Source organism: Apteryx rowi, unplaced genomic scaffold, assembly GCF_003343035.1.
Source record: "Apteryx rowi isolate R43461 unplaced genomic scaffold, aptRow1 scaffold_642, whole genome shotgun sequence".
NCBI classification, from domain to species: domain Eukaryota; kingdom Metazoa; phylum Chordata; class Aves; order Apterygiformes; family Apterygidae; genus Apteryx; species Apteryx rowi.
In genome coordinates, this window is record NW_020450919.1 from 244,840 (window position 1) to 259,365 (window position 14,526).

The 14,526-nt window shown below is 39.1% G+C and overlaps 1 protein-coding gene across 1 annotated transcript in view; it reads left to right on the plus strand.

Annotated features, from left to right (window-relative positions):
* The window catches only part of PKP2 (plakophilin 2), a 43,647-nt gene that overhangs the window by 22,927 nt on the left and 6,194 nt on the right, over nucleotides 1-14,526 (plus strand). Inside the window, exons 6-9 of the mRNA XM_026084491.1 lie at nucleotides 1,271-1,448; nucleotides 9,902-10,019; nucleotides 11,467-11,628; nucleotides 13,814-13,987. Coding sequence (XP_025940276.1) covers nucleotides 1,271-1,448; nucleotides 9,902-10,019; nucleotides 11,467-11,628; nucleotides 13,814-13,987 — 632 coding nt within the window. The remainder of the gene's footprint in view (nucleotides 1-1,270; nucleotides 1,449-9,901; nucleotides 10,020-11,466; nucleotides 11,629-13,813; nucleotides 13,988-14,526) is intronic.

Here is a 14,526-nt window from a genome sequence, read left to right on the forward strand (position 1 = left end):
CTGGACAATAACAGCCTACCAGTGATTACATTTTTTTCACTCCTATGAGGAATTTTGCTATCAAGTGTTAGAGAAACCTGGTAGTGGGCATCTCTTATCTTCCTGCAGATTTCCAAAGACTTTTAAATTCACTCTCTAAACCTCCCATCTATCCCTCTTTGCATGCAAGTTTATTCTCCAGCACATTGGTCTTTACTTGGTACCTGAACGTGCAAATAGTCCTGACGGGTATCTAGAAGGGGTGAATTCATCCCTGTAAATGTGTTGAATGATCACCAGCATCAAGTGTTCTTAGCTCTGTTTAACCTGCATTACTTTGGTAATTGAGAAGGTGATTGCTGCAAAACTGCAAGTTGGCAATGCACGTGCAGAGCTATAGGAGACTGCACTTGATAGTAGGGCATTACACTGACAGAGATCTGACTTTAAGTACATGGGTAGGTGCATGCTTTTTTGCCCCATTTCCACATCCTCAGCTCAAAGTCCTGTCATGCAGGAAAAAGTCACTCACAGAGTTGCAATGCACTGGAGTGAATGTAGAGACGCATCTCCCTGTGTCAAACAACCAACTGCATCCTCAGCAGTGGGAGGTTTTGGTTAGGAAATACTTTCTTTGTGAAGCTGTGACAGCTGAAGGACATGTGGTCAAAATGACAATAATAAACGATGCAATAGTGAACATTCAAAGCTATTTGTTTCTCTTTTCAGTGTTAAGATCCACCCTGTACTGTGCCTTCCAGTCACAAAAGTGTGTCCAAAGGCTCTGTCATTTACCCACAGTATCAATGGGAGCCATGAGGGAAGACACAGGAAACAAGTTCCTTATGCACATGCTTCATTTTTCTCCTTTTTCCTTTTCCCTTGCAGGAAGATATATGAATCAACAGGTGTCTATTTCAAACTTCTGTGATGTTTGATACAGGAAGTTCTACCTCTGACCCACTTTCAGGCATAGAAACTCCACAGTGGGCTCAGATCCTTTTGACTGTCAGTTTAGCACCCTTTTGACCTACTTTTTCAGCTAATTAAGTAGCTCAGGATAAGGAAGAGCAGTATTGTTCATTTAGTCCAGATATGACTGAATGCCAAAATGCTTATCTCATTAGAGAAAGCAAGAAAAAAGCCTCCAGAACTCATGTGCAATCACGTGTGGTGTGATGTCCTGTGGTGACAGGCTCCTTCACTCATTAACTTCAAGGGGTTTGAAATTAGGTCTTTCAAACTGTGGGGAAGTTTTTTGGCCACTCTGATTTAATTTTGGATATTGCAGGTTTGTTGTGGAATTTGTCCTCCAATGACCAGCTGAAGCACCTGTTGATTAGAGAAGCCCTACAGACGCTGACAGAAACTGTTCTCATTCCGTACTCCGGCTGGCCAGATAGAGATTACCCAAAGTCAAGTGTCTTACCTGACCCTGATATCTTCTACAATGCCACAGGATGCCTGAGGTGAGCATTCAGTCTATAAGTACCCAAAACAATCCTGATAATAAGATAAGCCTGCATACTTCTTATTTTCTTGCTTTCTTTGAACTTCGATGTCTCTGAGAGAAGAGTATGCATACAGATCATATTTTCAAATGCATCGAGTACTGTGTATCAGACCAGAAGAACTACTGGTCAGTATAATAAAAACAACTCTTCTTTATAAAGCTCCTGTAACTTCCTCTGATGGATACTCCACAGGCTAAATATATCCATTACTGAAGATAATAATCAAAAGCCTATTTGTAGTGCATGGTTGCACTGAAGCCAAAGAGATCCTTCACTGAATAACAGTTGTGGGTATGGGGTAAAAGATTAGCCCCTGACTGATGATGATAGTAACACTAACACAGCTTTTTAAAATAGTCATAGGAATAGTATTTTCAATCAGCATTGGAGAAGAGCTAACAGTAACTTAAAAGAAACTTTAAACCTCTGAAAGCCTTTTAAAGTTATTTTAAGACTTTAGCAGATATTTAGCATGGTGACTTTCAAGGTCTATGTCTTCAAAACTAGAGCTGTATGATGTACTGATACAAATACAGTAAGTGACACTTTCATAGGATAATCAAGTTCTTTGAATCATATATGTATTGCTTACAGCCTCCTTGTTCTTTTGGAAACAATTCTTGCTTCATTTTCCTTTGTAAACTATATGGAGCATAATAAGTGACTATCCATTGGAACTGCACAAAAATATGTTTGTTTGTTTTTTTCCTTCCTGTTCTATAAACCCAAAATACTTAAAACTCTTACACATAGCTTGAGTATGTGTCTGTACTTCTGATTGGCAGAGCAGGTTTATGATTGCGTTTGTTGAAAAGTAACAGAGCAAAACCAAGTGAAGAGGTCTAGACTATAACAGGTAAATCAGTAAGGTTTATTTTTTTAAAACACAGTTTCTTAGTTATGCTGAAATGAAACACTGTTAGAGACAGTAAAAGCTCTTTGTATCATCACATACACCCATTTAGAGAATTTGATCCTATGCAAAGAAGTGACATATTAACAATTTCCCTGACTAGAAATTGGCCTTCTACTAAGAGTAAAGAAAATACACTATATTCACATATAGCTGTTTCAGGGCATTCATGCATTCAAAAATGCATGAAAGGACATAGATTGAAATAATTTTTAAGCAATTATATGAGCGCAAAGGCATGACTTGAGTTTTAGACTCTTCTTACTAAAGTCAAAGAAATTAAAATTGAAATTTTAATTTTGAATTTTGAATGTTTTACCTTACAGATAACTGTTTGCTGACGTGTCCCATAGCGGAGTAGTTGTATCTGTATTGCATGAGGTTTTACAATGTAAATAGCTCTGTATCTGACTCATAAGTGGTTTCAGAGCACAAATGAAGTGATAGCTGTATGAAATACTCAACAATAAAGCATCTTCTTCTGGAGAAACACCTGTCAGCCCACTAACTAATAATTAACTTCAGCTCTAAGTAATAATTACCTTTTATTTACTCTGATGGCTCAAAAATGAATACAGAGAAACATTAACTACCATGATAAAATTTCCATAGCTGACACTAGTGGTATTGTCTATGAAATGAGGAAGGTTGTCTTTTTTCATATCAGTTAGCTTGAGCTGCATTTGCGTAGAAAACAGTATGACTCAGCTGCACCACTTTAAGGTGGCATTAGGTGCGATTCATTACCTGCTCTTGTATTTGGATTCTGGAAGTCTCTTCTCAATGAGCCAGCATGTGAGGGCAGAGAATTATTCACAGTTTTAGCATGGTATTACTCTTTCAGAGCTTGTTGTAGTGACTTGACACAACTCGATATGTGACAAATGAGGAGTAACAGAAGCTGGGGGGCTTTTGGATCAAATAAAAGTAGATTCTGAATATACCTTACTCTGAACAGAAAGTCAGTGACTGTGGCCGCTCTCAAGCTGCAGTTAGCTCTGCAGCCTTAATAAAAAGTCTCTCAAACTGACCTTACCTAGAGGCCCAAAGATTACCTTTAAAAATTTATTACCTTTAAAAGTTATATATTTTAAAATACGATATCCATATTATAGTTCTTCTCCCCTTAAAGAGCTTAAGCACTATAAATTATAATTGAGAGGAGAACAAAAAGGACTTGAAAATTCACAGGTAAAGTTGATCTGCAGGATTGCCAACATACTTTCTAGCAAAGCAAAGAATAGTTTTTAATGAGACTTACTGTATTTGTACAGACCATCTACCCAACATTTTTAAGATGAATCAGTTTCCTTTTCTTCATTGGAAATTAACACACCTCCCATATTAGGTCAGTATTATGTATTAATTCTTTTAAAAAATTCCTCCACAAAGAAATGCTTAAAACGAAAAGAACAGCACATCACAAAAATGAAAAACTGTGCATTCAGGGAATTATGTTACCAAAGAGTATATATATTTGCCAGAATATAAATCTGTAATTAGTCTTTCCTTTTGTAATACTAACATATTTGTTGTGCGTGTTAATAAAGTCTATAGCCTGCAGCTTCTATTACAGGGTAAAAGTAGTACTTTGAAGTGCAATACATTATGCATAGTACCGTACTTAGTTATGGGAGAATGCCAAAACTGCTTTTCAAAAATTTACATACAACCATTGACTGACAGGGACACCCACAGTCCAAATCTAACACTGTCATGGGCGTATGCGTTGTGCCACACAATTACCAGCTAGTAAACTAAAGCTCTCCTCATCCTCTTTGACAGAGCTGCAAGAGGGAAAGCATATCCACATCCAGCTGCTAGTATTGCAAATACTAACACTGGAATGCGTGAATGACAAGAACGCTCACAGTTCTGCTAATCAATTATTGCAAGAAATATTTTGGAATCCTGAGCTTAAGATGCCTGTGTCTATGTATGCAGTCAGAGTGATAAGGATGTCTGGTTTCAGAAGGATTTGCTAATCCCCTTTTGCTGCTCTAGATTTGTAATCAGTCTTGAAGTTTTGCTTTCAGTGCATTATGCAGGACCGGCAGGTCAAAAAACTTAAAACAATAAACTTAATATAATAAAATGCAGCTGTGTACACCACACAACTTTGCATTAGCAGTTAGAATAAATAATGGTATTGTTCACTGCTGGAACATGATTAAAAGCACTGTGCCCCAAGGAGGCAAAGTAAGCCAAATCAAAAGAGTACACTGGTTGCCTGACAACCAGACAAATAGGTAAAATTGGCATAATGAACTCTATAGAGGAGTATTGCAGACTTTTTGCAGACAAGACAACTCTTGTTGGATTTTAGAGGTAAAGTCACTTTTTCTTGGCCTGAAAGTACTACACTTCATAATTTTGTCTCCAATTCCAATAGAAATGGATTGGCTAAATATCCTCCCAGTCTGAAAGGGTAAGATGCCAACAGCATGCAGAATATATGGGTTTAAATGTTATTTATACGTAGTGCGTTTCTGGCATGACTCTTCCTTTGAAATAAAAGGAAGACTTAATACCTGGTTGTCTGTATTATACCTTGAATGCTGATAATGATCTTGTTCCATTTTTAGCTTGAACTACCTGTTCCCAAAAGTTCTGTAATGCAAGGGGTTTCTGTTCTTCAGGGGCAGAATGTGACTGTTCTGCTGAGGGGAAATTATCCTGGGTGTTGCTTTATAAGTTTTGGAAAGTTCAGCCCTACTTTTACTGGTCACACTTCCTGCTGAAGAACTTTGCATTTAAGAGTGTTAAAGCTAAAGATCACAACTCCTGTGTTTCATTATTGTGTCTTCCTTTTAAACTGTTCTGTAACTAACTGGAGCATCCTGTGGCCCTATGTATCCTAACTCTGCAGAACATTTTAGGCAACTGCCTTCAGAAAAGTCAGCTAACCTCTCTGTGCATTGTTCCCCAACCAGCAGAATAGCAATCAAACTTCCTTTTTTTTATTATTTTTCACCCTTTGTCTTTCCCAGCTCCCTTGTAAGCTCTTTGTAAATTAGGCGCTGACCCATAAAGCCTGTGGAAAGCTGTAGTTTCAGCAAGTAGTTCCACTTGACAAGTAAAGCCAAAACTCTCACTGTGTTGAAAAGTATAATGGCAGCTCGAGTTTGTGGTGGAAGCTTCTAGATGAGACTGTAAAACAAATGACTGATGATAACAACTCTTTGAACCAAGGCCATTTACATACTATTGTCATTCCTTTAGGTTTATTTCCATTCATTCTTATCTTTTCTTATCTCCTCTTCAGCTTATCTACTCCCCCAATTCCTGAAAGGAATTTTGTTATTTCCAGCGAGCAGCTTGCAGGCTGGTGCCTGTAGTTACTAAGTAGATCCCTGGATTCCTTTCCCTCTCTGTTGTATTTTTAAACTGTGTAAGGCATGAAGGAAATAAAGTTTCCTGAACTGCTTCGGGAAATAGTCTCATAATTTAAGTTAAATTCAAATCACCAGTTTTGGCAGAATGAGTCCTAGGAGCAAAAGTCCTCTTCTTCTCAGTAGTGTGGATCCCTTGTGGCTGTCCAAAATCCTTTCCCAACATAGCCTGCCTAGTGCATGACTCAGTGTGGGCTTGAAGGAAGTATCCCTTTCATTTGATTCAATCTGTAATATTATTGAATGATAACTGAATGATATCATTCTGTTTCTTTCAAAATGACAATTTATTTTACTATGTTACAATTCTTTTTCCTTATGTCCACCTTACATCTCTGGACCATAAAATATTTTCCAATAGGGAATTAGCTGAGCCTCCATAAACCTGACTGGCAGATAGGCAAGGGGCTACATCAGTTACAGATGTAGTTACACTGTGCATGTGTGCAAGAAAGAATAGAAGAAACAAGTATTGGGTGAGATAAATGAGGCACGTAGACTGGTACAGTACATCCACATTAGCATGCACTATAGTTTGGGCATGTCACCAGGGTTAGCATCTTTGGGTATGCCAGAATTTAGATTTTTACTGGCTACAGGATCTGAAAACTTAAGTTCTGAGTCATTCAAAGGAAAGCATCCCTACAAGCAACAATCTCCCTAATGCTGGATTCTCCCAACCATTCAGTACCAATGCATGTTAGAGATATCAGGAACTGTCTAGCAAAAGAGTTTTTCTATAAGAAAACTCTTGATCTTGACTCCAGCTGATTCTCTTTTCCACAGATGTATTTGTGTCAGTGAGCTTCTGATGAAATGTAAGTAAAACACAGCATGCTTGAAGGTTTCTAGGTAGCCCTGAAGTCTCACTGTGGCATTTGCAGGAGCCACAATTGTGGGGCAGCCCAACCAGAGCAATCACCCAAATGCTGGATACTTCAAGGCCCCAGGAACTCCACTATAAGGGAGTCCAGCTTCTGAGCTTAGAGGGAGGTGTTCCAGTTGTCAGCAGCCTCAAATCTTGTGAAGCCACGATCAAGTTAGTTTTGCAATTTTCTAAGCAAAATGTTGCTATTATTTCAAAATTAATGTTTTTTTTGAGAGAAAGAGATTAACTCTTCTGTGAGACTTCTCAGAAACATTTCTATTTCTTTTTTCCAAATCTAATAACATTTTTCCTGGAATTTCCCACAACTTTAATTAGAAGGCAAACTTCTGACTGCCAACCCATTGCCCCAAGGTTTTGCTTGAAGTGTTCTTCTCCACCTTCAAACCAGCTCCCACCCTACCCTCTTCAGAGTGAAGTGGTTATGGATGTAACTGGACGGGTAGGAGACTAGGAGCCCTTTCCTTCCCTATCCAATTGTGGTAATGAGGAAACAGAGAAAGATGGAGAATAGAGTGGCCATATGTGTACACAAACACACGCACTCATGCGTGTGCATGCACTCACAAACACACATTTCTGTCTCTGAATGGATAAGCAGTCACATGCACACATTCCTGTCTGACTGGATAAAGAGTAGAGCATAAGCTGCTTAACAAAACAAAGTTCACTAATTCATTTCTTCTGCAGAGCAGAACAGCGCCTCTGAGTCATGCTCTTCTCTGCTTCCTGATTTATAAAACTGTCTGCAACATATTGGGCTAGTTAACAAGGATAAATGATGGCCTTTCCTTGCACAACCACTCAGCATGATTATAGTTGTCAAAAGTTCATTGATTTTTAAAGTAATGTACTGTGACAAAACGAAATGCTGTATCAGCTGAAGTGTCTCTGGTGAGGGAAATTCTGCACTTATCTTTTAACGGTATTTTTAGTCTGTGTCCTTCAGAAACTATTTTTGCCATGCACTACAAAGGCTGTAACATGTTCTGCCAGTGTAACCATAAACTGGTGAAAGGATGACATCTCTCAAATGTGTCATATATAGGTAAAATTAGATTCCAAAGTAATGCCTGTCATAGGCCATATTGAGGAAGCATAATATTAATTCTGTTATATATAAATCCATGAGAGAAAAACTGAACTCATAAATAGGGACATCAGTAACAGCATGACCTAAAACAAAACCGTAATTGCAATGCATTAGTATTTAATCGGAATATGTACTTCCCTGGGGGAGACACAGAAGAACTGCATTGGCAGTTTATAAAATTACTGCATGAATTTTACAATCATAAACCACAGGAAAGTTGAAAGCTGTAACTTACTGGCTTTGTCATTAATAAAATTCTAAAACATTGTAATTTCCACTCCATACCATGAGTGTGTAAAATAAACACCCTGAAAATTTCTAAAGGAACATTTCCCTCTTTGTTTATGATGGATTCTTATATTGGACTGTATTTAATATCATTGCAAACAAAGAACCCGAAATGTGATACGGCATGCAGTCTTCTGGCCAGCAGAACTGCTGGAGTCCTAAATAATGAGGCCTAAATGTGTAATTCCAGCATTCCATTATTCAGAGCTCATTCCATTGTAAATAATTATACCTCAGAATTGTAAATGTTGTTACTTCCCTGATAATCAGTAGCTTATTTACATGCAAACTTCAAGCTGGAAGTGTGTGTTTGGCTTTTTAAGAGCTTTTAAATCACTTTCATAATTCATTTTAAAGTTGTATTCCACTTACCACAAAGCACACAAAATATTATTTGAAAGCAGGGCAAATAGTGGCTTCCTTTTGATCTAGGAGAGAGCAAAAAGTATGCACAGCAGCATCAGAGCCCCTATGGTAGAACAGCAGAAGGCATCTGCTCTGGCATTTCCCTCTCCCAGGCCGTGAGCATTTTCTGGTGTCTTCAGCTTTTTCCTACTTAAATGCCTGCCACCTGGGAAGCTGGGAATCAACATTGCACAGTATATTCTGGCCACATTCTTTCCTCTTCCTTGTCCCAACACATTTCCCACATGTCAGACAGTAAAAAGCTCTGAGAACTGCCTTGACAGCTTGAAAGCCTTGCATTGAGAGGGCATTCAGTGGAGCAGGGAAGCCATTCACTGCCAGAAACACCCCATATCTCAACAGAAAAGCGCAAAGAAGTGTTTGGCACAGTCAGCTGCTGTTCATGAGAAACAGTACAGAAGACATTCCCTTCTTCATCCCTCACGCATCTTTTTCTGCAAGGCTGGGGGAAGCCAACTTTTATAGCCCATGAGGTAATGGGCCTACTGGTCACCGCAGGACCATGAGGGAGAATGGCAAAAGAGCAAACTAAGCAAGGAAAAGTACTCAGCCACCTTTTGGTCCATCCTTAGAGCACTGAGGCGGAGGGGGGGAAACTAGATAAGGGAACCTTCCCAGCTGGCTGTAGCAAAAGCTTTGGTGCTTTCATGCTGCTCCTTTGGCAAGGCTTGCGGCAGCCGCCGCATTGCAAGTCATCGCCTCAGCCTCCCACTTGGAGGTGGGGCAGGACTGCTGCTGTCATGTGCAGAGCAGGCTGCCTTCCCATTCCCTCAGCCCCATTAGCACTGCTCTTGAGAATTTCCCAAAATGTTACCGCATGAATTCAGCCCTGTAGCTAAGATCAGTTATCATCAAGTGAAAAAAGGTGGATTTATTTTGTGGTTAGTTTTGAAACAGAAGAGTGAGGTTAGGATATAAAAAGCTTTTCTCCATTTTCCAGAGTTTTACAGCTAATCTACAAATAGTGCTGAACATCTCAGAATGTGTTGGTTTAGGCTAAAGGAGATTTGTGTGCATCTTTACAGTTATTTTTCCTCTGATACTTTGATATAGTGACTATTCCAAATATAAAAAAGGTAATTAAAAGTGAAATAATGGGAAAAAGTCTAGTTTGTTTGACTGTTTAAAAAGGATTCATTCAGTTTTGAAGTAAATGTTTGAGTCAGGTCTTATTTTGCCCATCCAAATAAAACAACTTGTTTTTTTTCCTGGAGTATTTGTTACTGCCTGGGAGTGCTCTAAAGTGAAATTTTACTTAACAGAGGCTCATATTTACATTATCAACCTTAAAGAAAGGAATTGGTCCTCCTTAACTTCAGTATCTTTAAGATTTAGCTGTAAAAGTTCGTTGGAGGGGCAAAAAGAAATATGTGTGACTAAATCTTTTCTTACCAATTCCTTCCTGCACAGGAACATGAGCTCTGCCGGCCCAGAAGGAAGGAAAAAGATGAGAGAATGTGACGGATTGATTGATTCTCTTGTATATTATATTCAAGGAGCTATCGCAGATCATGAGCCTGATGACAAGGTATTCTTCAGGATGAAAGGTTTTTTCCTAGAGAGAATCACCAAGAGAACAATTTGTTTGTTTAGAAGCCAATATTCAGAAACAACTGTGATGAAACTGCAAACTTATATTCATTTCCAAGGCTTTTAGAACTGCTACCAATGATGAAAGTTCAGAAAGAACTTCTGACTTAAAGAACAACATACTTTAGCTTTAGGATAACATTTTCAGAATCACCAGAGAGAGCTAGAAACTTCTGTCCCATTTTTAAAAGTGATATAAAGTCACAGCTTTCAGAGATACTGGAACACCTAGAGAGGTTGGTACCCACTTTTAGTTGTCTACAGGAGCTAGATAGATAGGAGCTTTAAAGATTTAATCGGGGCACTTCCTGCATCTTTGGTGATAAATACCCCCTAAGGAAATGAAGAACCTAAATCTCTTTGGGTGGCAGTTTAACCAAGGAGTTTACCTAACTTTTTTAGAAGTCATACATTCTGGCCAAGCTAGTAACTACAGATAATGTAAAGAAAGGGACACCGCCAGAAGCCAGTTCCTCACATTCTCCCTTCCTCTCTTCACTGACTGCAGATGAACTCTGGACATATTGCTCAGACTAGAGACTTGTCTTCTAGCCCGGTGAAGTTAGGTGAGAAGACCAGCAGTCACTTTATGAGAAGGTTAGCTGTAGCCTGTGAAGCACTTCTAACCTGCCTGCTCTAACATGTGCAGTGTAGCAGTAATTACTGTACATTTACAGTTCTTTTCTAGGATTAGTTACTTGAGTTTCTCTAACTCCCTACATTCATTGCTATTAGCTTCAGGGAGAATAACAACAAATAACACTTGTGCCAATAGCTCCCTGCTGCATTTTGTGTTAAAGCCACTCATTCCTTTTTCATTTTCAGAACAGGAGGAACTGGTAATAACTATTTGCCACTAGACTCATCACTCAGAAACTGCAGACCTGACCTTGGCTGCCCTCAGAAGGGCAGATCAAATCAGAAAGAGCACTTTTATCACAGAAAAATATTTCTTCCTTCAGAAAGATACAAAGTTTTCCTATTGCTGACACTATGACTAGGTGTGTACGTGATCATCTTTCCTCTTAAGCTCTAAAACATTCCCTGACACACTTCTGGTCTGTGCCAAATAGCACTCGCCCAAACAATTCCCAGGCACAGTTTGGGAATTATAATGTCCCAGGACCATTTCCAACAGGCATGCACCCCACTCTGAATGCAAGCCCTTCTGTGCCAGCTGGCCTCAGTGCTCAGGAACATCCCAGGGCATGTTTAACTTCTCAGTGTAAATGCAGTCTTTTGGATCACTGGCATGAAGACTAGCTCTTCTTTAAGCTCTGCAGTTAGTTACTTAAGATGCAAAAATGAACGTTCTTCCCATGTCTATACATGTCCATTCAACACATGCAAGAGCTTTAAAGATTTGTTTTCTTTTGTTATTTTAGGCCACAGAGAACTGTGTGTGCATTCTTCACAATCTCTCCTACCAACTAGAGTTAGAGCTCCCTGACAGCTATGTCCAAAGCATCTATATGCGAAGAAGAAATATTTCTACCAGTGATAAAACACCAGGCTGTTTTGGAACACGGAGCAGAAAAGTGAAAGAGGTAAAGCGCATGTTTAGTTATATCTCATTTTGTTAATCGGTTATAGCAACATCTGGAGAATAAGGCATATGATATATTTAGGCTGCTTCTGTCTTAGTTATATATCTAGTAGTGTGACACTCTTATACCCCAAAAATGCAAATATATCAATAGCCTTTCCTAATACCCATTATCTTGTTCAAGTTGCTGATGACGAAAGTGACATAGTAATTCTAAGTTTCTAAGGCAAGTCACAGTTTTTAAGGAGTACTGCCACACAGTTTCATCCCCACTGATGCATCTTGTGAAAAAACATGTGGTATATATATCATGTATAGCAACTATGGAAGTGCTGTACTGATCCATGGTCAGCAACATGGAACTTCACTGAAACCATCGCAAGGTGACTTGCCACTTCCATGGCTTGCTGGCCTTTGGGCTATCTCAGGACCTCTTCTTTTTATGCCACATGGTGCAGATCTCAGATATTCTGGCTACTGGGGACTGTTGGAGAGAAAAGCAGGTGTCAGGAGAGGAGGATGGGGGGAAAAAAAGCATAGATGCCCAATTCCCATCCATTAGTTTTGCTGGTGTCTGTTCCTCCTTCTCCCCGTTTCGGTGTCCATTAGCCTTGGCCCCCAGTGTCAGTAGCTGAGAAATGAGGAGAAGCAGCTTCCCCCATACCTATCTCCTCTTTTTAGATGGAATGGTCAGTATAATTAAATATTTAAATTTTGGAAGTTATTTGCATACATAACTTGATATTATTTGCCAGGAAGCTTAAAGCGTGAACACCAAACTGATCTTGTTGTGGTCATCAATTGCTATAATGTTGATTTCAGTTAGTAAAAGTGAAGCAAAATCAGGCCTGTTCCTAGCCTATGAAAGTTTGGAAGAATATAGTTATTGCATATTAAACACATTGCACAATATGCAATACATCCTCAAACATTTCTGGTTTTACTGAGGTATTCCTATGGATATTCCATAAAATTATGGTTCTTTGATGCCAAGAACATCATGGAATTGTTTAGATTGCATTCTCAATTTTTTATTATTATTTTATAACGCCAATGTGCTCTATTTTCTGAGATATATTAAGAAGGTAAATAAGGGCCTATACATTTGGGGGGTTATTTGACTGATGCATACTTTTTCAAAGGGATCCCAGTATACAGAGCATAAGCATATGCTGTTTTGTGCTTTATAGCTCATTTTGATCTAAAGTCTGCTCAGAAGAATTTCTTTCCATTGGACAATGCTGAGTCATCAAACCCAAAATTGTTTGGTATATACAGTGATTTTGACTGGACAGTCTAACTTCCTGCCAGTTTGCTCACTTCTTGCTGAAAGGCCTTCTCAGCAGCTTACCTGTAATATCTGGTTTTAATACCTGAACCTAATAAACCTCACAGACCTTCTCAGTTAAAGAGGGGAAGTCAAGAGCAGGATAAAATATTATCTCACAATAGTCTGCTAGTCTTCCCCTAAATATATTCTTATTTCAACATATGGCAGTATAACAACAGCAAGACTGTGGGAGTGAGCATTCTTGGCTATATGGTACTAAATACCAGGATCTTCTCTCCTGAAAAATGCATCCCTGTTTCTGTTTATTTGATTACTTCAGGTTCTTTACATAAAACATCACATACCTGAAATGTTCTCTCACATGAGCCCATTGGTGAGAATTCTTCTTCTGACATGATTGTCCAACTATCTACGCTGTCATGTAGCACCTTGATTGTCTAACTGCCGTATTTTGACTCACGTGATTGATAATAGAACTTGAGATAGTTGGTGGGCACTTTTTAACTTTTAATTTAATAATTCCAACATATAAATGATAAAAATGAGTACAGGATTTTAGTATTCTTTACCTTCAATTGCACTCCCCTATTCAGCTAACAGGGAAGGGTGATGAATCCACAAAGAGAAATATTTATCTTGGAAAAAGAACATCAATCAGCTTTAATTCATTTGAGGTTTTTTAGATGCTTCAATTGTTAAAACAGGAGTGACAATGAGATGATAAATTTCTATCTTACTTTCATATTCAGTTTCGTTCACATGAAGAAATTAATCTGTGTTCAGCTCTGCAAAATATTCTATACCTAGAGAGTTACAGAATAGCTAGTTTAGATTGTGATGCATTACATTATATAAGGTCACTGGTTCTAAAGGCTTGATCTGTTTATATGTTTAGAAGCAACAGGACACCCCACTACCGGAGGAAAAGAGCAATCCCAGAGGTGTAGAATCACTCTGGCATTCCACACTGATTAGGATATATCTTTCCTTAATAGCAAAGAGTACCAGAAACTATACCCAGGAAGCATCCCTGGGAGCACTTCAGAACCTCACAGCTGGCACTGGACCAGTAAGTCAGCTTTTTTCTATTTGTTATCCTTTCTTTCTGAATTTAGATGCGTGGAGGTAAGGGCTGCAGTGCAACATGCTGACAGCGCTGAGCTCAGATAACCACTGAGAAGTCACTGGCTCACACACATGGTCAAGGAAATCTAAGAATACTGAAAGGGAAAGTCATAGCTAGCATTGCAGATATTTCTTGCTTGGCAAACATAGGGACTGCTACTTCTCTCACCATGTGTCTGCATCTCCATGTTACTGCTAAGGCCAGCCCTCAGGAATTCCAGACCCTGGAGACAAGAGAGAAAGTCTGGAGAAAAGAAGATTTTCTTTTGGTCGAGGAGGATCGGGTTAGAGATCATTTAGGCAAACTTAACACCCTCAAATCCATGGGCCCCGATGGGATGCACCCACGAGTGCTGAGGGAACTGGCGGATGTTATTGCTAGGCTACTCTCCATCATCTTTGAAAGGTCATGGAGAACAGGAGAGGTGCCTGAGGACTGGAAGAAAGCCAGTGTCACTCCAGTCTTCAAAAAGGGCAAGAAGG